Below are 25,880 nucleotides of genomic sequence, written 5' to 3'. Positions count from 1 at the left end.
ATATCCCTCACCTCAGGGCTGTACTTAGAAAGTGTGGTCACCAAAGGATATATTCTTTAACCAGATGTCCTTAACTGCTACTTTCAGGAAAATAAACTGACTGAATTTTATGTCTCCTCTACTTGGCTTCTACAAGCTTGGTCTTGGATTATTTCCTTTTCTTTTTCTCTTTAATCCAGTTTTATCTTCTATAGTTTTGAAGCTTTACATTTTTGTCTGTTCTAATAGCTCCACTTCTATATTTAATTTTGACCCATTCTAAATATCAACTCTTTATCTCCACTTAGATGTCAAATAAGCATGTAAAAAGACAAGATATTTATTGCATTAACAGTGTTTTTATCAATGCTAGAGATCTAACCTAGGGTCTTGCACATGTTCAGCAATTGCTTTACTACTGAAAAACACCACCATTACCTGTCTTAGAATTGATGCTGAGAATTTTTTTTAAATATTTATTTATTTATTATGTATACAATATTCTGTCTGTGTGTACGCCTGCTGGCCAGAAGAGGGCACCAGACCTCATTACAGATGGTTGTGAGCCACCATGTGGTTGCTGGGAATTGAACTCAGGACCTTTGGAAGAGCAGGCAATGCTCTTAACCTCTGAGCCATCTCTCCAGCCCCTGATGCTGAGAATTTTATAGATGACAAATACTCTCATATTTGAAGTCTGAGCCTTGATTGAGATTCTTTTCATATAGTAGGCATAAACTGTTCTTCAACCGTTGGCCCATGACCCCTCTGCAGCCTATATGAAAGAAGGCTAGGAATGTGTAAGATTTACCTTTGAGGATTTCTTTGGAAAACATTTTTGGTATGTTCCCTACTGAAAGATGGGAGGGAGGCCACTTGAGAAGAAGGATTAGGAAAAGAAGCCGGGAAATGTATGAAGCTGCCAACAAAAGTACTTTTACTTACTGAAGTTTTTTGTGGAGAGGCTCTTCAAAACTTAGCAGGAGGATTAAGGGAGCTTTAAGATTCAGAAAGCATCGTGCTGCAGAGATGGATCAGAAGGACAAGTGAGATTGTTCAGAGGTTAAGAGCTCTTGTTACTCTTGCAGAGGCCCTGGGTTCAATTTCTAGTACCTACATGGTAGTTCACAAACATCTGGAACTCCACTTCTTCGAGAAGATCCCGCACCCTCTTCTGACTTCCTTGGGCACCAAGCACACATATGGTGCACAAAGGCTTGCAAACAAAACACTCATACACATAAAATAAAACAAATAATAAAAAAGATTCAGAGGACATCAAAGTTTGTCATTTAAAAGGAAAGAAATTGTTAACATCTACAAACATTAGTGTCTGTTAGTATTTGGACATTACTAGAAAAGATTTAGGCTTGATCAAAGTGCAAGAAAGAAATTTCACAGAATGCAACTAAAAATTGTGGTCATTTTGGAAAATCAAAGCTATTTCATATTTTCATGTCACTGACTCCAACTCATTCAATAAACCATTTATAAGTATCTTATAAAGATATCCACAGACTATAACTCTTAATTTCCTCTTGATTTCTGTATTTTGGACTATCTATCCATTTGTCATAACTGAAATTAAATCATAGGAATCACCTATGATCTCTTCATTTTTCTCCCTCCCTTCTTCCCATAAGGTCCTACATATTATGTTCCCTGTATACATCTCTAATCTTATTTTTTATTATTGTACTGGTCATTCACATAAATTCAGTCATACTATTCAACCATGCCAGATTTATTTATGCCTCAAGACTTTTGCATGTGTTTTATTTGCTTTTAATGTTATTCTCCTAGATCGTTGAATTAATGAAACATTGAATGACTTATCACAAATAATTTCTCAGAACAACCCTGAGGCTGAACTAAAGTTAGTAGAAAGCATAACTGCTATTTATCAGTTTCAAAGTGGCATGCTTTTCCACTGTGACTTTAATTCTCTCTTTTATAATGACAGGCTCTCTGGTATGTTATCTTTCAAGTAATTTTTGAGGGACATCTCATTTTAACAGGCCTGCTGGGTCCTACCATTTGGACTGAGGTTCATGACATTGTGGTCATTACACTTAAAAACATGGCTTCTCATCCTGTCAGTCTTCATGCTGTTGGTGTTTCCTACTGGAAATCTTCGGAGGGTGAGTCAAATTCTTTCCTATTGTCCTGCCGTTCCAATTATAGAAAGATGAGAAGCATGTTCTTGGTAATAAGGGCCATGTTTCTCCATTTTGGATTGCTATGAAATAAACACTTATCTGGACACCTTACAAAGTAAGAGGATTATATAATTAATAGTTCTGAGTTCTAAAAGCATCAGCCTTCATGACATCTTCACACCATATAGTATAATAAGTGATCATAAATATAAACTTATGAAACAATGAGCCAAAATTAACCTTTCCTTCTTAAATGTCTCAAAACTATTACATTGGAACCAAATATCCAATACAAGAAACTTAGAGGACATGTCTAAACAGTGTTATACCTGGAATTGTATTAATTCTTTTGTGTATAAATATATTGAAATTTAATCATCATAGTAGCAGTAATTACTTATATGTACTACATTCAAGGCCATATGCTTTCCAGTGGCAGAATCAGGTCCATAAGTGGGCCTATCTAACCCTAAAACTTGTGCTCTGAACCACTATTCCACAGTACAAGGATTTGTATAGATAATGCTGAATTTTTGTTTATATAACTAGAAAGTTCCATGAAATGAACTGGGTGTGACTGGGGACCAAGGATTCAATGATACCTTCAGCATCATTTTTCTCACATTTTTTGCTCTATATTCCTTCTGTTTTGGTTTTATTCGTGGCCAGACTTCTTTAACATTATGACAAATGTAGCTACTGAAAACTTGCTTTGAGTTTTACAGATGGTGATGATGATAATGAAATCTTTTCCTATATGTCTTGACGTTGAGCAATATGGAAGGCTTTAGAGGAAGAAGGAACATCAGCCTATCAGCCTTATTTAACCTGCCTATGGAAAGTTCTTGTCACACGAGATAGAGAGTTTCACTAATATAAACTTCTATAAGTAGTTCCTGAGAAAGGCAAAGACTCAAGAAGCAAAGTGAACTGTAATTGAGGCTTCCAGCATTTACAATCTGATGTTAGTTCTACCATTCACATCTCAAAGTTACTAGAATGTAAATATTTCAAAATAGGTTCATTGTATACATTTGTTGTTTCTCTAGCATGTAACGTAATATCTAGTATATAGTCCTTGCTCTACATAAGAACAAAGGTATAGAAAACACCATTTTCTTTATGTTCCTCACTCATTAGAATTACTTCTTATGGAAGCAGGGATATAGCTTAGTGATACAGCACTTGTCTAGCACATGTTTTATTCTTAATATTGGGAATAGAGAAGCCTCCAAAGAATTGCTAATAAAGCTTGATGGTACACACCTCTAATCTCAGCATTCATGAGATTGAACCAGGAAGATCACTGTAAGTTCTAGGCCAACCTGAGCCGTAAAATAAGACCCTGTATTTAAAAAAATTGCCCCTTCTAACTATATTTCAAACAGAATATGCTATTTTTTAAAGTCCAAATCTCCATGGTCTAGGTGATTGGTCTAGAGATAAGCAGTTGATCCATGTTTCCCATCTTATTGGTCACAGTTAATTGGCCTAGAGATCAGTATCTTACCTAATTAAGCTAGGACAAAGACAGACCCTTGTTTAGGACTTTAAAAATTTTGAGAAAGGTTCTATTATTAACAGATAACCCTGTAAGTTTTAGGACAAAGTGAAGTTCTTAGTTCTTCATGGATTCCATGTTACCCCCAAATGGCCATTATGAAATTCAAATCATGAAAAATGTCCCCCATAGTCTCCAGTATTTGACCACTTGATCCCCAATTGGTGATGTTAGGGGAGGTGATGGAACTGTTAGGACATAGAATCTTTCTGGAGGAAATATCTCGCTGGAAATAGGCTTTGAGAGTTTATGCCCTCACCCCTACCTCTAGTTAGCTCTACTTCCTTTGTGCAATTTAGATATGATCTCTCACCTATCTTCTATGGATGCATGTGTCAATATATTACCTTCCATTATTGACATTTAGCCCACTGGAAGCATAAGCCAAAATAAATTCTTCCTTAAGTTATCTTTGTTCATGCTATTTTATCATGAAAAAAGGTGACTCTGGTTGTGTCAAATTGATAATAAAACTAACCAGGACAGATGGTGTATGCTAAACATCCACTATTACTATAATGTTGCTGTAGTTAATGTTTTTACTCTTTGGGGGCCCACCACCCAGCTCCCAAATACATACACAGAGACTTATTCTTACTTATGAATGCCTGCCTTTAGCTTGGCTTGTTTCTAGCAAGATTTTCTAACTTAAATTATCTCATTTATTTTTAACTTTATTTTGCCTTTGGGCTTTTTAGCTTTCTTATATTTTTCTTTCATTCTTACTCTATAGCTGTCTGGGTGGCTGGGTGACTAGACTCTGGTATCCTTCTCTCCTCTTTTTCTCTAGATTTCTCCTCCTATTTATTCTCTCTGTCTGGCAATCCCATCTATCCATTTCCTGTATAGCTTGGCCATACAGCTTTATTAGATCAATCAGGTGTTTTAGGCAGGCAAATTAACACAGCTTTACAGAGTTAAAAGATGCAACATAAAATAGTGCATCATTAAGCAAATATTTTGCAGTATAAACAAATATATCACATTTTAAACTAATATTCCACAAAACTTTGCTATTTATATTCAAATCCCTGTGTTCTCCCTTTGGAGCCAGACTGAGAGTCCTAAAACTCCTATTGTGTCTGTCTTCCTCTGCCCAGAAGTTTTCTAAAGAAGATCAAATCTCATAGTTTGGAGATGAAATAGAATTCTCATTTTTCTTTAGATTCTGACTTTTCTAAGGAAAGGGCTTATGATCAGTTAAGAGCCATATAGCAGAAGATCAAGATGAGATCATTAAAATAATTTGGCCTTGGCCCCCACTCCAGCTAGCTTCTGCTTAACTTCACAGTGTAGCAAGGAGTGACTAGGATGCCAGTACTATCAATATAGTCTATAACATTTTAAAATCAAGGAAATCATTAATAATTATTGATGCATGTGTTCTATATTACATACTCTAAGTTGTCATTCTGAAATGGAAAGGCCTTAACTTGGAAATTTTCAGACTAATATGACCAGATAATAAAGAAACTTCCTTCCCTTTGGTGATGCTTAATGAAAGGGATGGAATTTGAAAAAATTCTTTAAAGAAAGGTATATTTGTATGCTCCTGAAAATTTCCCTATTTTTACTGTAGAAACTTCCTAGTGCATAAATCTAATGAAAGGCACCTGCTAGGATAGTGGTTTGTCAATTTTGTTGATTTTTTCCAAGAACCAGCTTTTTGTTTCATTGATTCTTTGGATTGTTTTCTGTGTTTCTTTGTTGTTGATTTCAGCCCTCAGTTTGATTATTTCCAGTCTTCTAGTTCTCCTGGGTGAATCTGCTTCTTTTTTTAGAGCTTTCAGATGTGCTGTTAAGTCTCCAATGTGTGTTTTCTCCATTTTCTTTATGTGGACACTTAGTGCTCTGAACTTTCCTCTTAGCACTGCTTTCATAGTGTCCCATAGGTTTGGGTATGTTGTGTCTTTATTTTCATTGAATTCAAGGAAGACTTTAATTTCTTTCTTTATTTCTTCCTTGACCCAGGTGTGGTTCAGTAGTTGACTCTTCAGTTTCCATGAGTTTGTAGGCTTTCTAGAGTTAGAATTGTTGTTAAATTCTAACTTTATTCCATGGTGATCCGATAGTACACAGGTGGTTACTACAATTTCTTTGTATCTATGGATGTTTGCTTTGTTACCAATTATGTGATCAAATTTTGAAAAGGTTCCATGCGATGCTGAAAAGAAAGTATATTCTTTTCTGTTTGGGTGGAATGTTCTATAGATGTCTGTTAAGTCCATTTGGTTCATTACATCTGATAGTTCTCTTATTTCTCTGCTAAACTTCTGTCTGGTTGACCTGTCCATTGATGAGAGAGGAGTATTGAAATCTCCTACTATTAGAGTGTGGGGTTTGATGTATGCTTTGAATTCTAGTAATGTTTCTTTTACATATATGGGTGCTTTTATATTAGGGGCGTAGATATTCAGGATTGAGACTTCCTCCTGTTGAATTGTTCCTGTTATGAGTATAAAGTGTCCATCTCCGTGTCTTCTGATTGATTTTAGTTTGAAATCAAGTTTATTAGATATTAGTATAGCCACATCCGTTTGTTTCTTTGGTCCATTTGATTGGAAAAACCTTTTCCCAACCCTTTACTCTGAGGTAGTGCCTGTCTTTGAGCTTGAGGTGTGTTTCTTGTAAACAGAAGAATGTTGGATCCTGTTTTCATATCCAATCTCTTACTCTGTGCCTTTTTATAGGTGAATTCAGTCCATTGATATTAAGTGATATTAATGACCAGTGGTTGTTAACTCCGGTTATTTTTTCTGGTGGTAGTTTGTGTGTTTCCCTTCTTTGAGTTATGCTGGTGGAGGGTTGTCAGATGCCTGCGTTATTATTATGGATGTTGTTGGCTTCCTTGGTTTGTGATTTTTCTTCTAGTATTTTCTGTAAGGCTGGGTTTGTGGCTACGTATTGTTTAAATCTGTTTTTATTCTGGAATATCTTGTTTTTTCCCATTGATCGTGAATGCAAGCTTTGCTGGGTATAGTAGTCTGGCCTGCATCCATGGTCTCTTAGTGTCTACAGCACATCTATCCAAGACCTTCCGGCTTTCATTTTTTCCATTGAGAAGTCAGGTGTAATTCTGATAAGTTTCCCTTTATATGTTACTTGACCCTTTTCCCTTGCAGCTCTTAATATTTGTTCTTTATTCTGTATGTTTTGTGTTTTGATTATTATATGGTGAGGGGATGCTTTTTTTGATCCAGTCTATTTGGTGTTCTGTATGCTTCTTGTACCTTCATAGGAATATCCTTCTTTACGCTGGGAAAGTTTTCTTTTATAATTTTGTTGAATATATTTTCTCGGCCTTTGAACTGTAATTCGTCTCCTTCTTCTACCTCTATTATGCTTAGGTTTGGTCTTTTCATGGTGTCCCAGATTTCCTGGATGTTTTGTGTTAATAATTTGTTGGATTTGTTGTGTTCTTTAATCAATGAGTTTATTTCCTCTATAGTATCTTCAGTGTCTGAGATTCTTTCTTCTATCTCTTGTATTTTGTTGGTTATACTTGTCTTTGTAGTACTTGTTTGTTTACCCAGATTTTCTATATCCAGCCTTCCCTCGGTTTGTGCTTTCTTCATTGCTTCCATTTCACTTTTCAAGTCTTGAACTGTTTCCCTTACCTGTTTGGTTGCTTTTTCTTGTTTTCCTGGGTATCTTTGAGAGATTTAGTCATTTCTTCTACCTTTTTGTTTGTCTTCTCTGTTTCTTTCTTTTTAAAAAAATATTTAGTCATTTATTTTATATATATATACATATATATATATAATATTCTGTGTTCATGTATGCCTGTAGGCCAGAAGAAGGCACCAGACCTCATTACAGCTGGTTGTGAGCCACCATGTGGTTGCTGTGAATTGAACTCCAGACCTCTTGAAGAGCAATGCTCTTAATCGCTGAGCCATCTCTCCAGCCCTCTTCTCCATATCTTTAAAGCAGTTTTTCACATCCTGTTTAAGGTCCTCTATTATTTTCATAATGTTACGTTTAAGTCATTTTCTTCTACTTCTTCTGGAATAGGGTGTTCAAGTCTTCTTGTTGTGTGATTCCTGAATTCTAGTGTTATATTGCCTTTCAGGTTGTTGGAGGAATTCTTGCATTGGCGCCTGCCCATCTCTTCCTTCAAATGCAGCCAGGAGAGTCTTGGTATCTTGGTTCAATATATGCTGTGACTGACACTCTGGGTAGATCTCCTCAGTGTAGGAGCAAGAACTGTTCCTGGACCAAGGATCTTGCAGACAATAGGGCAGGTTTGGGGAGGCAGGGTCATGTGCAGCAAAGAAGCCCCTGCAGCAGGAGTTGGAGGGGCCCTGTGCTCCATTCCCTGACCGTCTGCCCAGGGATGGCACACACTCACCAGTCTGATTTGATCTCCAAGAAATATTTTAAAAATACGTATCCAGGGCATATTTGTTATTCAATTGAGTTGAATTAGGCTAAAGATGCAAGAATGGAGGCAATATTACTGGCTTACAGAATCCGGAGGTCTCAACAAGAACATAATTTTCACTACTTGCTTTAGGATTGGGGGTCAAGCACCTCTGGAAGATATAAGATTTTATAGTTGCTCCTTTTTTAATCATTCAAATGTCTAGTGTGTGTGTGTGTGTGTGTGTGTGTGTGTGTGTGTGTATGTTCATGTAGGTACATGTGTGTGCTAAACAGGTCATAGGCCCTAGGAGAGAACCTAGCACTTTTCTACTAAATAGACATACTGATCCTTCTTCTAATGACTTAATGATATACCCATATGTTAGTGCATCTCTCAGGGAAGCTTCCTTTTTTTTAGTAGATGGCTATTAACACAGAGACCCATACTGGTCAAGGTGCAGAGAATGAGAGACTGTGGAATGCTCATCCCTAAACATTGCCTTCATCCAAGACTCAGGGAATATTGCAGGAAAAAAAAGAACAAAAAGCTTGCAAGAGCCAGAGGCAGTGAATAACTACAAGGAAGGCTGTTGTGCATATGAATTCACAGTGGTTGTGGGTTGTGACAGCCTATCTTTTTGTGTTTTGTTTTGTTTATCGAGACAGATTATCTCTGTAAGCCCTGGATGTCCTGGAAATTGCTCTGTAGACCAGGCTGTCCTTGAACTCAGAGATCCACCTGCCTCTGCTTACAGAGTGCTGGGATTAAAGACATGTATCTCCACTGCCTGGCTGAGTTTATCATTTTTTAACAGTAATTTTGGGCATAAAAATTAGGTCCTCATGCTTTTTTTAATATAAAGAGAATTTTTATTGACAATGTTGCTGTATTTGGTGTTTTTAATCTTTGGGGCTTCACCATCCACCTCACAAATAAATACACGGAAACTTATTCTTACTTATGAATGCCCAGCCTTAGCTTGTTTCTAGCCAGCTTTTGTAACTTAAATTATCCCATTTCCCTTTAACTACATTTTGCCTCTGGACTTTTAGCTCTTTTTATTCCATATATTTTTCCTTCCTTCATACTCCGCAACTGACTAGGTGGTTGGACCCTGGTGTCCTCCGCTTCTCCTTTTCTCATTCCTAGATCTTTCCGTTCTTCTCCTATTTATCCTCTCTGCCTGGCAGCCTCACCTCTCCCTCTTTCCTACCTTGCTTTTGACCATTCAGCTCTTTATTAGACCAACCAGGTGTTTTAGTTAGGCAAAGTAACACAGCTTCACAGAGTTAAACAAATGCAACAAAAAAGAGTGCAATACATCTTTGCATCATTAAACAAATGTTCCACAGCATAAATGAATGTAACACATCTTAAACTAATATCCCACAAGTTGCTTATGTTTTGGAGGTACAGTGTAATGTTTTGACACAATGTGGTTTAAAACTTAAAAGTTATTTTGTCATATATATATATATATATATATATATATATATATATATACTAAATAGTAATGGTATAGTATATGATGTTTAGTATAGATATATATTGTGGAATATTTAAAACATTGAATATATCTATCTCCTTGAAAAATTTATCATTCTTTATGGTGAGAGCTTTCAAAATCTTGGAAGTCTATTATGTAGACTCTATTATCATCTATGAGTGTAACATGTTTCTGAGTTGACAATAGACACACACACACACAAAAAATAATTTTATGCCTTCTTCCTTTAGGAGCTGAATATGAAGATCAGACAAGTCAAAGGGAAAAGGAAGATGATAAAGTTTTTCCTGGTGAAAGTCATACATATGTATGGCAGGTCCTGAAAGAGAATGGTCCAATGGCTTCTGACCCTCCATGTCTCACCTATTCATATCTATCTCATGTGGATCTGGTGAAAGATTTGAATTCAGGCCTCATTGGAGCTTTGCTAGTGTGTAAAGAAGGTAATTAAATTTAAATTCTTTGCTCTGAAAAGGGGGGGCCTTCCCCCTGGACATACTCATAGAAAGGATAATAATCCAGTTTTTTAAAGCAATAATATCTATTCTGTGTAATTCAATGAACTCATTCTATGTAATACAGTGAACTCTAGCTCAAGAACATCTGTGATCTGCAATTAGGTCGCTACTTCCAAATAATTTCTTTATTCCACTGAAATCTGTAGGTTATCTCAGCAGGGTTTCTTCTCTCCTTTACTTTTTGAAAACTTCGAATTTTCTTAAAAGTTTCTTGGAGGCAAAGCACGTTTGTCTTTGTGATCAGTGACATATGGACTGGTTCAGGTGGTTATTTTGTCAACCAAAGGTGTACACAAATATGAGAAAATATGTATTTACTCATGACATGTTATTCTAATATTGTTTATAGTTTAATAGCATAAACTTATAAAAGTTATTATATTTTGATTTTAATTATTTTGTGTGGAAAATCTGCTTAATTTGAGCTTTTTTGTTTTAGTTATCTATTGCTCAATAACTCCATAATTTGGTGGAGCAATAATAATATTATTTCTGATAGTTTTCTTTGACGCCATGGAATTTGAAACTGTCTTGTGTATGGATATAATAGTATTATAGTAAAAAATGGTCAGAGCTGAGATTACCTCAAAAGAATTTCATATGTCTTATATCTATGATTGATAGGCTTAATTAAGATAATCTCCACATGGTGTTTTTAGAGTAAGCAATACACCCTTGTATTTTATATGGTCTCAAAAAAGAGTTCACTGGAAAGATGCATTACGTTTCTAATCACTTCTTTTTCATTCTGTTATGTCATACCACTAAAGCTGGTCCATAGGACTCCATATTTTTATGGGGGATGAACAAAGAATCTAGGAACATACTGTTTCTGAATAATAATGAATGTGTTTCAGAAGAGGGGGAGAAGACTATAGTGTATAATTACTTCATTTAGAAACTTGACCTTTCTTATATTGAGTTCAGTTTAATAGCCACAATTAATGACAAAGCCCATAATGTGTTATTTGTGTGATGTAAATAATGATGACACATATAACATACAAGTAAGTTTACAAGCAAATAGTTTGACAGTTTGACAGAATTAAATTATCACTAGAGGTCTAGTTCTGGATAAGATGGAGCAAACACATTTTGCTCTTTGCCTTTGACTACGTTCAGTTATTTGATAAAAAATTGATAAAAATTACAACCTAACTCTTTGAAACTTCCAAAAGTAAGTAAAACACTTTACAGATAAGGGAAAACACCAGAATTCAAAGGATCAGCAAATTGATAGACCTTTTTCTTCTTGTAGGATTATATAACCTGTATTAAAGCATAGCTTGATACTTGGCAATGAATACTGTGCTTCCAGGAACTGGAAAGGTATCTTTTAGTGCTCAGAGGATGGGGAGAAATAACTGTTTTTAGTCATTTCCTCCATTCTTTCATGCACCAACTCCAGCTATGTCCATGGCAGAGACAATGGCTGGCAACAGAAGCCTACAGGAACCAAAATCAAAAAACAAGGATATGGTTAAGATGGAACAGTTGACATCTTCTGATTAAGGAACCAAAAAGAGATAGCTCTGAAAAATAAAAAAGATTAGAAAAAAGACCCCCATACCTTCTCCCTTCATCATCTGTTTCTAGTCCCCTTTCTCAACATATCTTTTTTTGCTTCTGCTTTCATACACACACATATATTAAACACACACACCCAAAAGACAGAAAACTTGCAATATTTGCTTTTCTGAGTCTGGCTTATTTCCATTGGCATCCATCTTCTTGCTGATGACATAATTTTATTCTTTTTCTTTGTGGCTGAATAAAACTCACAAATATACCACAAAAAATAATAAAGGAAAGATTTCACACCCATAAAGGTATGCAAAAGAATTTGAATTTGCCTCCAACTAGCATATAACTCATGTAAATGACAGTGAAAACTTAAATATGCATTTTAATATCTCAAAGAACCAATAAAATATTATATGATGCTATATAATAAAGTTAAAATAGAGAAATTAAGATGTTAAAATAAAACATAAAAGGTGAAAGAAACAAAAATGCAAGAAAAAACATAAAAAGATGACAAATTTATATCTAAACATAAGTAATTGTATGAAATGTAAATTATCTAAATACATTAAGACCAGAAACTATCACACTGTACATAAAAAGCATGAACTGCTTTTATATTTTGTTTCCCAGAAGCACATTTCAATAACAATAACATAGGTTACAAGCATAAGGATGGGAAAAAGACATACAAAGTAAACATGAATATAGAGAAAATTGGAATACTGTGAATACTTATGGCAGAGGGGTACTGCCATAAGTATAAATATAAAGATCTATGCAATAAAAATGAGAGTTCAAAAATAAACCCATAAATGTATGGTCATTTGATTTGGTAGATGCTAGCTTCTTTACAATGTTGGAAGATCTGGCTATACCCATGAAAAACAAATAATGAAATTGGGCTTTTTCTCATATTGCATACAACATTTAACCCAAAAGTAGATCAAAGATATAATACAAAAAAATTAAAAGAAAACACAGTGTCAAAATTTCATAACTATAGTTTTACCAATCATTTTTAGATAACCCATCAAGCTTTTGAACTTTAAAGTATATTAAGAAAATAACAAAGATAATGCTTAGAATACGAGAAAATATTTGAAAATCATGTTTGATAAGTGAGTTATAACTGGATTATGCAAGGAAAACTTAAAGTCAATGATAAGACAACTTGGTTTTTTAAATGGGTAAAAGATCTGTAAGGATATGTATCCAAAGAAAAAGTGCAAATAGTCTCTGGAGATTTATCTCAGTGGTAGAGCCCTTGCATAGCATGTGAAAGGCCCCTAGTTTCCATCCCCACCACAACAAAAATAAATAAAAGAATCAAAAAATATAGAAATGGCCAGCAAGCACACAAGACACCAATACCATTAGCCATTAAGGAGAACTAAATCAAAATAAAAATGAGATACCACTTCACACCCACTAATATGGATCTACAGTTTTTAGAATAAGAAAAATAAAGGCTGGAGAGATGACTCAGAGTTTGCTGTTTTTGCAGAGGACTTGAGTTTGGTTCCCAGCTCATAAACCTGTGGAATCTCTTGCTCTAGAGGTATTCAGTGATCTCTTCTGGATTTCATGGGGACCTGCATTACATATAGCCACACAAGTACACATAATTAAAAAATGAAATCTTTAAATAATAAGAAAAACAGTAAATATTGAGGATGTGAGAAATTTTAAACATAAAATTGCTTTAGAAGATGGTTTGGTGGTTCCTCAAATTTTTATAAACAGAATTAACTTATAATCTAATAATTTCTAAATATAAGCACAAAAATGCCCAGAAAAACATATATTTAAAAAAAAGCCATGTATATAAATGGCCATGGCAGAGCTAATCACAGAAGCTAACTAGAATGGGCAATAAACTGATTAAAAAAAAAAAAGAAGGAAGGAAGGGAGAGAGGAAGGGAGGGAGGGAAGGAGGAAAGGAAAAAAAGTCTCTCAACTAGCAATAGAAAGGTACTTCTCAATCTGAAATCTTAAGACAAAATCCTCCAGGTCAAACCAGTAGCAATGGTATATGTCTATAATCCCAGAATTCAGGAGTTGGAGGCAGGAAAATCAGGAATTGATGGCATCCTTGTTACATAGCAAATTGAAGGCCAGCCTGAGATACTTGAGCCTTATCTCAAAAATAAAATTTTAGAAGATCAACAAGGGTTCACCAGAGGAAGGCGAGTCTCTTTCTGTTCCCAGTGCAGCAATGGCTCGTGGTCCCAAGAAACATCTGAAGCGTGTAGCAACTCCAAAGCATTGGATTCTGGATAAACTAACTGGCGTGTTTGCGCCTCTTCTGTCCACTGGCCCTCACAAGCTGAGGGAACGTCTGCCTCTGATCATTTTCCTGAGGAACAGGCTTAAGTATGCCCTGACTGGCGATGAAGTGAAAAATATCTGCATGCAGCGCTTCATTAAGATTGATGGCAAACTCAGGACAGATATGACCTACCCTGCTGGGTTTATGGATGTCATCAGCATTGACAAGACTGGAGAGAACTTCCGTCTGATCTATGACACCAAGGGTCACTTTGCTGTTCATCATATTACACCTGAAGAGGCCAAGTATAAGTTGTGCAAAGTGAGAAAGATCTGTGTGGGCACAAAAGGAATCCCACATCTGGTGACCCATGATGCTTGCACTATTCGCTACCCTGATCCCCTCATCAAGGTGAATGACACCATTCAGACTGATTTGGATATGGGCAAAATAACTGACTTCATCAAGTTTGACACTGGTAACTTGTGTATGGTGACTGGGGTGCTAACTTGGGAAGAATTGGTGTGATCACCAACAGAGAGAGACATCCCGGCCCTTTTTTGTTTTGTTTTGTTTTGTTTTGTTTTTCGAGACAGGGTTTCTCTGTGGCTTTGAAGCCTGTCCTGAAACTAGCTCTGTAGACCAGGCTGGTCTCGAACTCACAGAGATCCGCCTGCCTCTGCCTCCCGAGTGCTGGGATTAAAGGCGTACACCACCATCGCCCATAATCCCGGCTCTTTTGATGTGGTCTATGTGAAAGATGCCAATGGCAACAGTTTTGCGACCCGGCTTTTCAACATTTTTGTTATTGGCAAGGGCAACAAACCATGGATTTCTCTCCCCCTAGGGAAAGGAATTGCTGAAGAGAGAGACAAGAGGCTAGCGGCCAAACAGAGCAGTGGGTGAGACGATCTCTAGGAGACATGCTGGAGACCTATTTGTATTCTTGCTTACAAGCCTTTCTAGGCAACCATGCTAGATTAAAAACAGCATGATGAAAACAAAACAAAACAAAACAAAAAAGATCAAAAGATCCTACGGTTAATCTCACAGTGATGAAAAACTAAGTGCTTTCACACTAAGACTTGGAACAAGACTCTTTAACTACTTTTATTTGATATAGCATTGACAATCTTGCCTATGATAATATAAGATTATAAAGCATAGATTGCATTATTATTGTCCCTATTTACATAAAACATAATTGATTATGTCTAAAAATCCCAGAGAACTTTTAAATAAAATTCCTATAAATAACAAAGTTGGAGAGGCTTGCAGAACTCGAGATTAACAGATAAAAATCAGTTGTACTCCACATACCATCAAAAAATAATTAGAAATACATTTTTTACTATGATTGATTTTACTGAGCTATACATTTTTCTATGCTCCCCTCCCTTTCTCTCCCCTCCCCTTTTACCCTCTCCTCTTGTCAGAAGTTCTGTCCTGCCTGGTCCTGCAGTCCTTCAGTACCAAAGAAACACACACAGGCCTACATTAATTATAAACTGATTGGCAAATAGCTCAGGCTTCTTATTAACTCTTACATCTTAAATTAGCCCATAATCCTTGTATGTGATAGCCATGTGACTCAGTACCTTTTATCAATGAGGCATTCTCATCTTGCTTCCTTTGCATCAGGATGATGATTGCAGACTGAAGCTTTCCTCTTCCTACAATTCTGTTCTGGTCACTCTACCTCTACTTCCTGCCTGGCTACTGGCCAATCAGCATTTTATTAAACAACTGATAAACCTTTACAGGGTGCAAGACCATTGTCTCACAGCACTCTTCTATGGTCCCCATGCTCCCAATTTACTCAGAAGATCTTGTCTTTTTCTACTTCCCATGTGCATTATTAGATCCGTGCCTATCTCTCTTAGGGTCCTCGTTGTTGTCTGGGTTCTCTGGGATTGTGAATTATAGGCTGGTAAAAATACATTTTTAAACGCATTTAAAACACATTTTTAAACAAAATATGTACAATTGCTTGCAAAATTAAAACTACAAAATGTAGGTGAAAGAAATCAAAGAAGACTTAAGTGGAGAAATACACTAAGCTCATAGATGTGCTAATTAGTTTTTTGTCAGCTTGATGTGAAGTAGTCATATGAGAAAGGGAACCTCATTTGAGAAAATGCCTTCTTAAGGTTGGCCTGTAGGGCATTTTCTTAATGATTGTTATGAGAGAACACAGCTAACTGTGAGTGGTACCATCACTAGCAAGTAGTTCTGGGTGCTATGGAAAAGCAGGCTGGACAAAGTAAGGTTGGAGGTTGGAGAGCAAGCCAGTAAGCAGTGCTCTTCCATGCTTCCTGCTTCGGTTTCTGTATCAAGGTTTCCACCTTGAGTTCCTGCCCCGACTTTCTTCAATGATGGACTACAATGGTAAGCTGAACACCCTAATTTACTTTTGGTGTTTATCACAACAATAGAAAGCAAACTGTAACAGTGGGCTACAAGATTCAACACAGTAAAGATATCTGTTCCCACCAATGTACACATTTAATGTAATACCAGTCAGACTTCAAGTATAGCCTTTGTTGATGTACACAAATTTAATCTAAAATTTCTGTAGAAGGTCAGTTGCTAAATTAAACATATTTTACAAAAGAATAGAATTTATTAATTACTCTACCCTAATTTATAGCTTACTATACAGCTGAACTATTATTGCACATTCCTCAGAAGTTAATGAAACAGGATAGACAGGCCAGTAGATCCACAAAAGTCTGATTTGGTGTAAATACAATCAATGGGGAAAGGGCAATTTCTTCTACAAATGGTGTTAGAATAACTGGGCATTCATATGCAAAAATGAATCACAACCTAAATTATACTCCTTATAAAATAGTAACTCAAAACAGATTAAAGTCTTAAAATGTAATATGTAATAACTTAAAATTTTTTAGGAAACCTAATAGGAAGTATAATTGTTGGGGAAAAGAGAAAGGTCTAAAATTGGCTCCAAAAGCTATTAAAAGTCACACTAAAAAGAAAACATGAAAGTGGAAGAGGGACTTGTTGGAAGGAAAGCAAGCAGAGAATGAGATGAGGGAGTGGTGGTTAAAAATAACTAATATTCATATACATGTATGAAACTGCCAACAAATTGAAAAAATGTGAGTGTATAAACTGGACTGTGTCAAAATAAATAACTCTGTGAAATATACTGTTAAGAAAATGAGGGAGAAAGCCAGGCACAGTGACACATCTGTACCCATGTACAAATGTATACACACACATACACAAACATATATTGAAGCCAGGCAGTGGTGGTGCACGCCTTTAATCCCAGCACTCGGGAGGCAAAGGCAGGTAGGTGGATCTCTGTGAGTTCAACACCAGCCTGGTCTACAGAGTGAGTTCCAGAATAGGCTCTAAAGCTACACAGAGAAACCCTGCCTCGAACCCTTCCCCCCCCCAAAAAGCTATATTGATACATGTTTAAAATATAAGTTTAGTTATTTTTTTACCCATAACTTTTATTCATTTGCAATTACATAAGTATAATGTTACAAGAGAAATAGAAGATTCCTACATTAATTGTCCAGATACACATGTCATTAACAAATTTTCTGCTGTGAAATCTGTCTATCTATCTATCTATCTATCTATCTATCTATCTATCTATCTCCATGTGTTTTATTTGGGCTTGTATTTTTGTATTTTAAATTCCATTTTCTAGGAATTCAGGGTTTTTTTTTTTAATTTTACAAAAGTAATGATTTAGAAGAAATTGGAAATTTGCATAAATACATGTTAAGTTTCAAGCCCAGGACAAATGGCTGAGGTACCTATTTAACATATCAAACAGGACCTGGCCTCCAGGTTTTCCCAGCATCTCTCAGTCTCTACCTTTTACAAGGTATGGCTTGCATACCCTACCCTTTACCCTAAATTCTCCAGGCCAGGGTCTGGGCTGCCCTTCCCCAAGAGGCTCTTTCCAATATAATCCAGACATTTTGGTTACTTGCCCCTTTTGGACCTTTAGTCTCCTGGCTGCTGCATCTGGTTCTCCTCCCGCCTCTATCACGTGGTTCATCTCAGTTTGGTCATGTCCATTAATGACTCAGATGTCCCTGCCTCTGAGGCCTATGCTCTCCCACATGTCTATAATAAACTTTCTTCTCCAACATACACAGGAATATTCATGTTTTTTCCTTTTCTTTTGTTTTTCATTTAATAACCATATTTTTCATTTTAGAAACATCATTTTAGAAGACCTTACACCAAAGAACATTACAGAAAAGTTAACCGTAGTCAAAGGACTTCATTTTTTTTATGCTCAAATGGTTTGTTATGAAATGGCTCCTCCTTGTGGCAATTTTCAACAAAGGCATTTTAAATGGACGATAAATACTCTCACTTCTTTTTCAGGAAGTCTGTCGAAAGAAAGAACACAGATGTTGCACCAATTTGTACTACTTTTTGCTGTGTTTGATGAAGGTTAGTGAGCTTCAGTCAGATATTTGAATTCCTAAAAGAAGTCAAATATGTAACCAGTACATTGATCCTATGTTGGAGAATGTGGGCTGATATGTTCAGAAAAAATATTGAGTATAGGAAGACCACAAAGTGTATTACTGTTCAGGAGTGTAGGAAATGGGGGGACAGGAGGGACTCTAAGACAAAAATGCAACCTAAGTTCAAATTGCATCTATGAAGTAAAACATAGAGCAGCCTGGGTTTAGGTAATAAATACTTTTGTCTCTACTTCTTAAATATCTTCTGAAGCATTAATCTAATTAATCTTATTAATAAAAAATCAGGAGTCAAATATTGGGGTAAGAACCTGAAAGATCAGAGAACAGGGAGCAACCACCATTGCTTACTGTTGTAATGAGAGCCGCGTGTTTTTTCCCTACTGCTCAGCCCTGAAATAATCACACAGAAACTATATTATTTAAAACACTGCTTGGCCAATGACTCTAGCGTATTTCTGGCTAACTCATATCTTAAACTAACCCATCTCCATTAATCTGTGTATTGCCATATGGCTGTGGCTTACCAGGCAAGGTTCCATCTTGTGTCTGTCTCCAGCAGGGCTACATGGCTTCTTTCTGACTCTGCCCTTCTTTCTCCCAGCGTTCAGTTTAGTTTTTCCCACCTAGCTAAGTTCTGCACTGCCATAGGTCCAAAGCAGTTCCTTTATTCATTAATGGTAATCACAGCATACAGAGGGGAATCCCACATCAGCTTCCTACCTTTTCTGTAATTCCATCCAAAAAAGGGCTGAGATCCTCTTTCAGCCCACAGTATTACTTCCTATCTCCTCTCTATCTACAGTTATCCAAACCTCTGTGGTCAGTTAGTAGCGTGCTCCACTCTCTGACAACAAGTAAGCTTTATTTGTCAGAATACAATCAAAACATCACACAACATTGTATTGTTACTGTAATTCATATTTAATAACTGTTTTGTTGTATATAGTTTTATTATATTAAGGTTAAAACTTCCCTTTTTAATTAGACAAAAAGGAGGAAATGCTGTGGTACAATCTTCTTCTACACTATGAATATGTATTACTCTCAATGTTTAATAAAAAGCTGACAGACCAGTAGCTGGGCTGGAAGTTAGGTAGGAAAGCAAAACTGAGAATGATGAGAAGGAGAAAAGAGTCGGGAGAGATTCTAGCCAGCTGCCCAGCAAGCAACACATGATAGAGACCAGGTAAAGCTATGTTGGCAATACATAGATTAATAGAAATGAGTTAATTTAAATGTAAAAGTTAGCTAGTAACAAACCTGAGCTATCAGCCAAGCATTTACAGTTCATATTCAAACTCTGTATCGGTTATTTGGGATCAGGCATTCAGGACAGAAAATATCCATTTACAATCTTCATTTAAAATCTTCTGTTACATTTTAATTATTTATTTGTATGACTTTGGAGAGAGGGTGTCCATGCTGTGGTGCTTGAATGCAAGTCAAAGGATAACTTGTGGAAATCAGTTTTCTCAGTCTACCATGTGGGTTCCCATCAGGTCACCAGGCTTAGAGGCGGGGCACCTTTATCCACTGAGAATTCTTGCTAGCCCCTATCTTCTTTTGATAAGTATCTATTGCTAAGTGCACAACATTGGGAAAATTACTTACCTCTCTCTCTGCCTTATTTTCCTCACATCTAAAATTGAAATAATAGTATTTTTCATAGAATTGTTGTAAGAATTAATTGATTTCACTTAAGTAATGTAGAACACTGTGTGGCAGAATGGGTATATAATCCTCTCCCCTCTTATCCACTTGCACTGTAGGCCATGTCATCTTTATCCTAACTAGTCTCTCTTTTTTGTTTTTCACATTTTATTTTTAATAAAACAGCCCAAGTAATTTTCAGTGCTTCAACTTTTGTTAGTTTTGGAGAGGAGGTTGAGAAGCCTTCAAGTTACTGGGGTTTTCTTGCTACGAAATGGAATGAAGCAATTTATGATAGAGCAAGGAGTGACAACCCTTTTAATTCTATCATCTAACTTGCAAAATGAAATTCTTGTGGTTGAAACTAACCAATATTATTCCTTCTCCTAGTTCTCACTTGCCATTACTCTCCCCACTATCATAATGAAAAAATATAGGGAAAGGTAATTGGTTTGAAAAAATGTAATTTCCTTCTCAGTGACTCTGAGTTTGTGTGTACTCTGCTGACAAAAATTCAGAGTGTGAATTGTCTTTGTAACAAAGGGGGAAAAGAAAGAAGGTAAGGGGGTCTGTAATTCTTGAAATAGAGTTCAGCTGACCTTATTTCCCACCCCCCTCTCACCAGGAAAGAGCTGGCATTCAGAAACAAAGGACTCCTTCACACAGCCTATGGATTCCACATCTACTGGAGCCTGGCCTAAAATGCACACAGTCAATGGATATATAAACAGGTCTCTGCCAGGTATGTACATGACTGTTCAACAATCCTCAGGGTTTTGAGAATTCAAAACCATAACTCTTTTATACAGCTTTCAGAGAGTTTTGCATCCAAGTAAAAAACCCACTAAATTCTAGACTCTTTTTTTGTTGTTTCTTTGTTTAAATGTAGCAGCTGATTCCTCCTTATGTCACCCCAAAATTAGGGCCCTTTCCTTTTGCTTAGAGGACTTTCAGAATGAACAAACGTTTAAGAGGAACTGGAAATATGAAAACAATATCTAAAGATAATAAAAAATAATCCCAAAGGAGAAAAAAACCAATTAGAACAAATAGATGTTCACAAAATTAGCAATATGATTGTCAAAATACAAATAACGACAAGTAGATAGGGAAAATCTCCAATAAAGTCAAATCAAAAGAGTTTAAAAGATTGAAAATACACTTTAAAATACACAATAAAAACAGAAATATTAAGAAATAAAAGATATGAGTATTCAGAAATAAAATCGCTATTAGTATGAACAAAACTCCACACAAAATGATCATTGTGGCAATTCGTAGTGCATAGATGCTTAAAGCTTTTCCTGGAAGAAATTGTTCATATATGAAAGAAGAGGAATTAGACTGACAATATATTAGAGCAGTATCTTTAAAAAGAGATCTAAGGGAAAGATTATTTTCAAGCTAGAATTAAGATGATGAATCAGCTTTGGTAAATAATAGAAAATGTTATCCAGAGCTCACCAAGGCCAGCTGGACTGTGACTGAAAAAGCATGGGATAAAACTGGACTCTCTGAACATGGCGAACAATGAGGGCTGATGAGATGCAAAGGACAATGGCAAGGGGTTTTGATCCTACGTAATGTGCTGGCTTTGTGGGAGCCTAGCCAGTTTGGATGTTCACCTTCCTAGATATGGACGGAGGGGGGAGGACCTAGGACTTACCACAGGGCAGGGAACCCTGACTGCTCTTTGGACTGGAGAGGGAGGGGGAAAGGAGTGGGGGGAGGGGGAGAAGGGTGGGAGGAGGGGAGAAGGGTGGGAGGAGGGGGAGGGAAATGGGAGGCTGGGAGGAGGTGGAAACTTGTTTTTTTTTCTCATTCTCAATAAAAAATAGATTTAATAAAAAAAATCATACAAATTATAAAAAAAAAAAGAAAATGTTATCCAACCATGGTAGGCCTTAGCAACCACTGAATATGTACTACAGCAAAACTAAAGAGTAAATTAAAGAAACATGTTCATGTTACGTAGCAGTATGACAGTCACTCATGGCTTTGGCAAAAGCTGTTGTTTGATAGTGTCATGACTAACTTCCTTGGTAACTTTGTTAATGTAGCATTAAAATTTGTAGGGTCATTTTACCCGTCCTATTCTAGCAAGTACTTACAGTTTCAAGTTCCCTATTTCTTTGCCACAGCTGCCTAATTTCATTTTACAGGTCTGATTGGATGCCATAAGAAATCAGTCTACTGGCACGTGATTGGAATGGGCACCACCCCTGAAGTGCATTCCATATTCCTTGAAGGTCACACTTTTCTCGTGAGGAATCACCGTCAGGCTTCCTTGGAAATATCACCAATAACTTTTCTTACTGCTCAAACACTCTTGATAGATCTTGGAGAGTTCCTGCTATTTTGTCATATCTCTTCCCATAAACATGGTACTACTATTTTGGATCTTAAAAAACAAGTATTATAAAATATTCTGTTTTAATCTTAATGAAATTTCCTGGGCAGTGTACAGTGCAGAAATACCATTATAGAGTTAGGATTATGTTAGACTTTAACTGAAATCTTCTAGTGTAAAGATTTTTATCTTGAGTATATAAGGACTTTACTGTTAGTATTGTGTAGTTAAATATCTGCAACAGAAGGAAGAGACATAGTTTAGGAATGAATGAGATAGGAAAATGAAGGTTTCTCAGCCTGACCCCATTAACTAGGATTCAGTACTATGGGAAGAGATTTAGAAATGTTTCCATGAGAAATATAGGGAAATGGGGTATCACATGAAGTTTTCAAGGACTGTTTGATGGAGGTTTTGCAAAGGCACTAAGATCCTGTATGAACAAATGTGCCTACAGTATCAATTCCTGGTCATATGATGTTTTAGGTAGTTGTTCAGATTCACATAGAATTCTTTTGCTTCCATTTTCTTCTTGTGTATTAACTTTGTTTATTTTTTGGTCTTGGATCAACCTAGTAACTCTTTCTTAGTTATGTCCATTTAAGGCTTAGTCTGTTATATTGCCAGAACAGAATATCAGAAATCGAGTAATTCGTAATAAAGTTATTGTCTCACTCAGTTCAAGAGGCCAGAAAGTCAAATATCAAGATACTGTCATTTAATGGGGGCTTTCTTTCTGTGTTATAGTACAGGAAAATGATACATATGGAAGAGGGGTAAAAGAGAAAAAAAAAGATATAGGGAGGAAAAAGAGAAGCAATGTCCTGAATTGTTTGGGTTGTCTGACTGCAGATGGCATGGAAGCTTATGTCAAAGTAGATAGCTGCCCTGAGGAACCCCAATGGCAAAAGAAAAATAATGAAGAAATTGAAGATTATGATGATGATCTTGATTCAGAAATGGACATGTTCATATTAGATGATGACAACTCTCCTTTTATCCAAATTCGCTCGGTTGCCAAGAAGTACCCTAAAACTTGGATACATTATATTTCTGCTGAGGAGGAAGACTGGGACTATGCTCCTTCACTTCTCACCTCAGATGATGGGTAAGCACCTTTGGACTCTTGTTACTACCCTCCCTTAATCTCAAATTCTTCTTACTTATTCAAACCAATGAATCCTTAAGCCATATTTAAGAGTTAGTATGTCATGGGATCAAATGGTAAGGATGTTTTGCTAACCACCATTTCATCACTGTGGCAAAATACTGAAATTAACAACTTTTAAGTGGGAAAAGTTTGTTTTGACTCATAGAATTTTGTTTTGGGCTTGTGACAGCACAGAAATTAACAATAAAGTGCACAGTGGACCTTTCCTGTTCCATACACAGCTGTCAAAAAACAAAGGGGGCCTGAGGTTCCAATATCATCCATTCAAGGGCGTACCCCCAATGACTAAGTTCTCACTAGACTCCAACTACTAAAGGTTCTATCACCTCCCGCTAGCTTCATATCCTGGTGTCTAAGCCTTTAATACATGCACCTTCTGTGAAGATTCATAGAACATTAGGTATTAGCATAGGTAAGCCTAAGACTATTTATAATTATCTCGCTCTTTGCTTTGAGTAAATCATGTGAGAATTGGATTTTTGGCTATCTAATATTTTTTTGTCCTTACCCCTCACCTTTTGCCTCCTGTACAGAAGTTATAAAAGCCAGTATCTGAGCAGTGGTCCTCATCGGATTGGTAGGAAATACAAAAAAGTCAGATTTATAGCGTACACAGATGAAACCTTTAAGACTCGTGAAACTATCCAGCAAGAATCAGGAATCTTGGGACCTTTACTTTATGGGGAAGTTGGAGACACTTTGTTGGTAAGTCAAGGGAAAATATGAGATTGCTTCAGAAAAAAAGAGAAGTCTCAATGTGTTAATTTCAGTGGTTAAGAACACTTGTTATTCTTGCAGAGGAACTGGGTTGGACTCTCAGCACTCATGTGGAAACTCACAACAATCTGTAACAGGGAATCCAAAGCTCTCTGCTGACCTCCATAGGTACTGGGCATAATATCATACACCTACACACATACAGGCAAAACACTCATATACATAAATAAAATCTTTTTTTTTTAAAAAAGAAAAGTCTAGGAGGATTTAAGTTTCTGTGATTCTTCAAAATTCAGTCTTATCTTCTTTTTTGCATGTTAATATAAATGTATTTCATTTTTATTAGATTTTAAAAAATACCAATCCAAATTTCCACTCTCCCTTCCTCCCAATTCCTCCACACCCCCTCCCATCCCACTCCCCTCCAATCCTAAGGGAGGATAAGGCACTTTGCTTTGTGGAAGGTCCAAGGCCCTCCCTACTACATCTAGGCTAAGCAAGGTATACATCCAAAGAGAAAAGGTTCCCCAAAAGCCAGTACATGCAGTAGGGATAAATCCTAGTGCCACTGCCAGTGACCCCTCAGTCTGCCCCAGCCATACAGCTGTCAACCACATTCAGAGGGACTAGATTGGTCCCATGTTTGTCCATTTCCAGTCCCAGACAGAATATTTTAAAAATTATGAATGTTGCACAAACAAAATATACTCATATATAGTAAGTATATGGAATAAAATATAATGTGACCAATCACACTCTCAACTTCTTTTAACTACTTACTATTTAGACCGATACATACAGTGTCACCTGCCACCATTGCTTGAGGCTATTTATTGTCCTCCTTGTTATACCTGCTTATTAAGTGATAAATCTTATAACCTGGACCACCGTCTCCTCCAGTGTTAAGGAAATAAGTGCTAAGAATTCAGAAAGTCTGAGGAAAAGTAATGTCCTTAGAAGACACCAAATTTCACTTCATGTGGGAGATTCAATTACTGAAGTCATTGAAATTAAAAAGGGTCATGACAAAACTAAGTTTCTTTTTCATGAAAGGAATGAATATATTGAATTTTATTAAGGGCTCAGACTTCTGTAATGTAAATATAAGAAGCTTTTGATTTTCCAGAACTAGGCCACAGTTTTCCTGTTGATCCTAGTCATTTTAGGACTTGATCTCATATCTCACCTATACTTTCAGATTATATTTAAGAATCAAGCAAGCAGACCATATAACATTTACCCTCAAGGGATCACTGATGTCAGCCCTCTACACTCAAGGAGATTGCCAAGAGGTAAGTAGTATCTCAGTTTATAAGTCTTTTTTGATGTAGATACACTTGAGGTACAACTTCAGCTGTTGACACACAATCTTTACAATAATTTTACATAAGTCTTCTTTGTTTTCTATAAACAATTATTCTAAAGATAATAAATACAAAAATAGTACTTGTATGATTTTAATAATGCAAGGTCATTTTATCGATATATTTGCCATAGAAGTAAGTGATATGCTATGGTTATTTTCTTGTCCATATCCCTAATCATTTTATTATTAAAATAAAGTAGATTCTTCTTCTATATGTAAGAATATGCAAATATTATTATTTCTATTTTTTGTA

At 36.3% G+C, this 25,880-nt stretch overlaps 1 protein-coding gene and 1 pseudogene across 7 annotated transcripts in view; both read left to right on the top strand.

Annotated features, from left to right (window-relative positions):
• F8 (coagulation factor VIII) overlaps positions 1-25,880 on the top strand; it is a 148,210-nt gene that overhangs the window by 17,389 nt on the left and 104,941 nt on the right. For all 7 annotated transcript variants that reach the window (XM_075958588.1, XM_075958589.1, XM_075958592.1 and 4 more), the window contains 8 exons: positions 1,998-2,120; positions 9,803-10,015; positions 18,267-18,335; positions 20,649-20,765; positions 22,186-22,407; positions 23,226-23,481; positions 24,078-24,249; positions 25,460-25,553. In XM_075958588.1, coding sequence (XP_075814703.1) covers positions 1,998-2,120; positions 9,803-10,015; positions 18,267-18,335; positions 20,649-20,765; positions 22,186-22,407; positions 23,226-23,481; positions 24,078-24,249; positions 25,460-25,553 — 1,266 coding nt within the window. The remainder of the gene's footprint in view (positions 1-1,997; positions 2,121-9,802; positions 10,016-18,266; positions 18,336-20,648; positions 20,766-22,185; positions 22,408-23,225; positions 23,482-24,077; positions 24,250-25,459; positions 25,554-25,880) is intronic.
• On the top strand, positions 13,815-14,792 carry LOC142841209 (small ribosomal subunit protein eS4, X isoform-like; annotated as a pseudogene).

The sequence above is a fragment of the Microtus pennsylvanicus genome, chromosome X (genome assembly GCF_037038515.1).
Source record: "Microtus pennsylvanicus isolate mMicPen1 chromosome X, mMicPen1.hap1, whole genome shotgun sequence".
Lineage (NCBI taxonomy): Eukaryota > Metazoa > Chordata > Mammalia > Rodentia > Cricetidae > Microtus > Microtus pennsylvanicus.
This window is presented reverse-complemented; position numbering and strand designations above follow the sequence as displayed.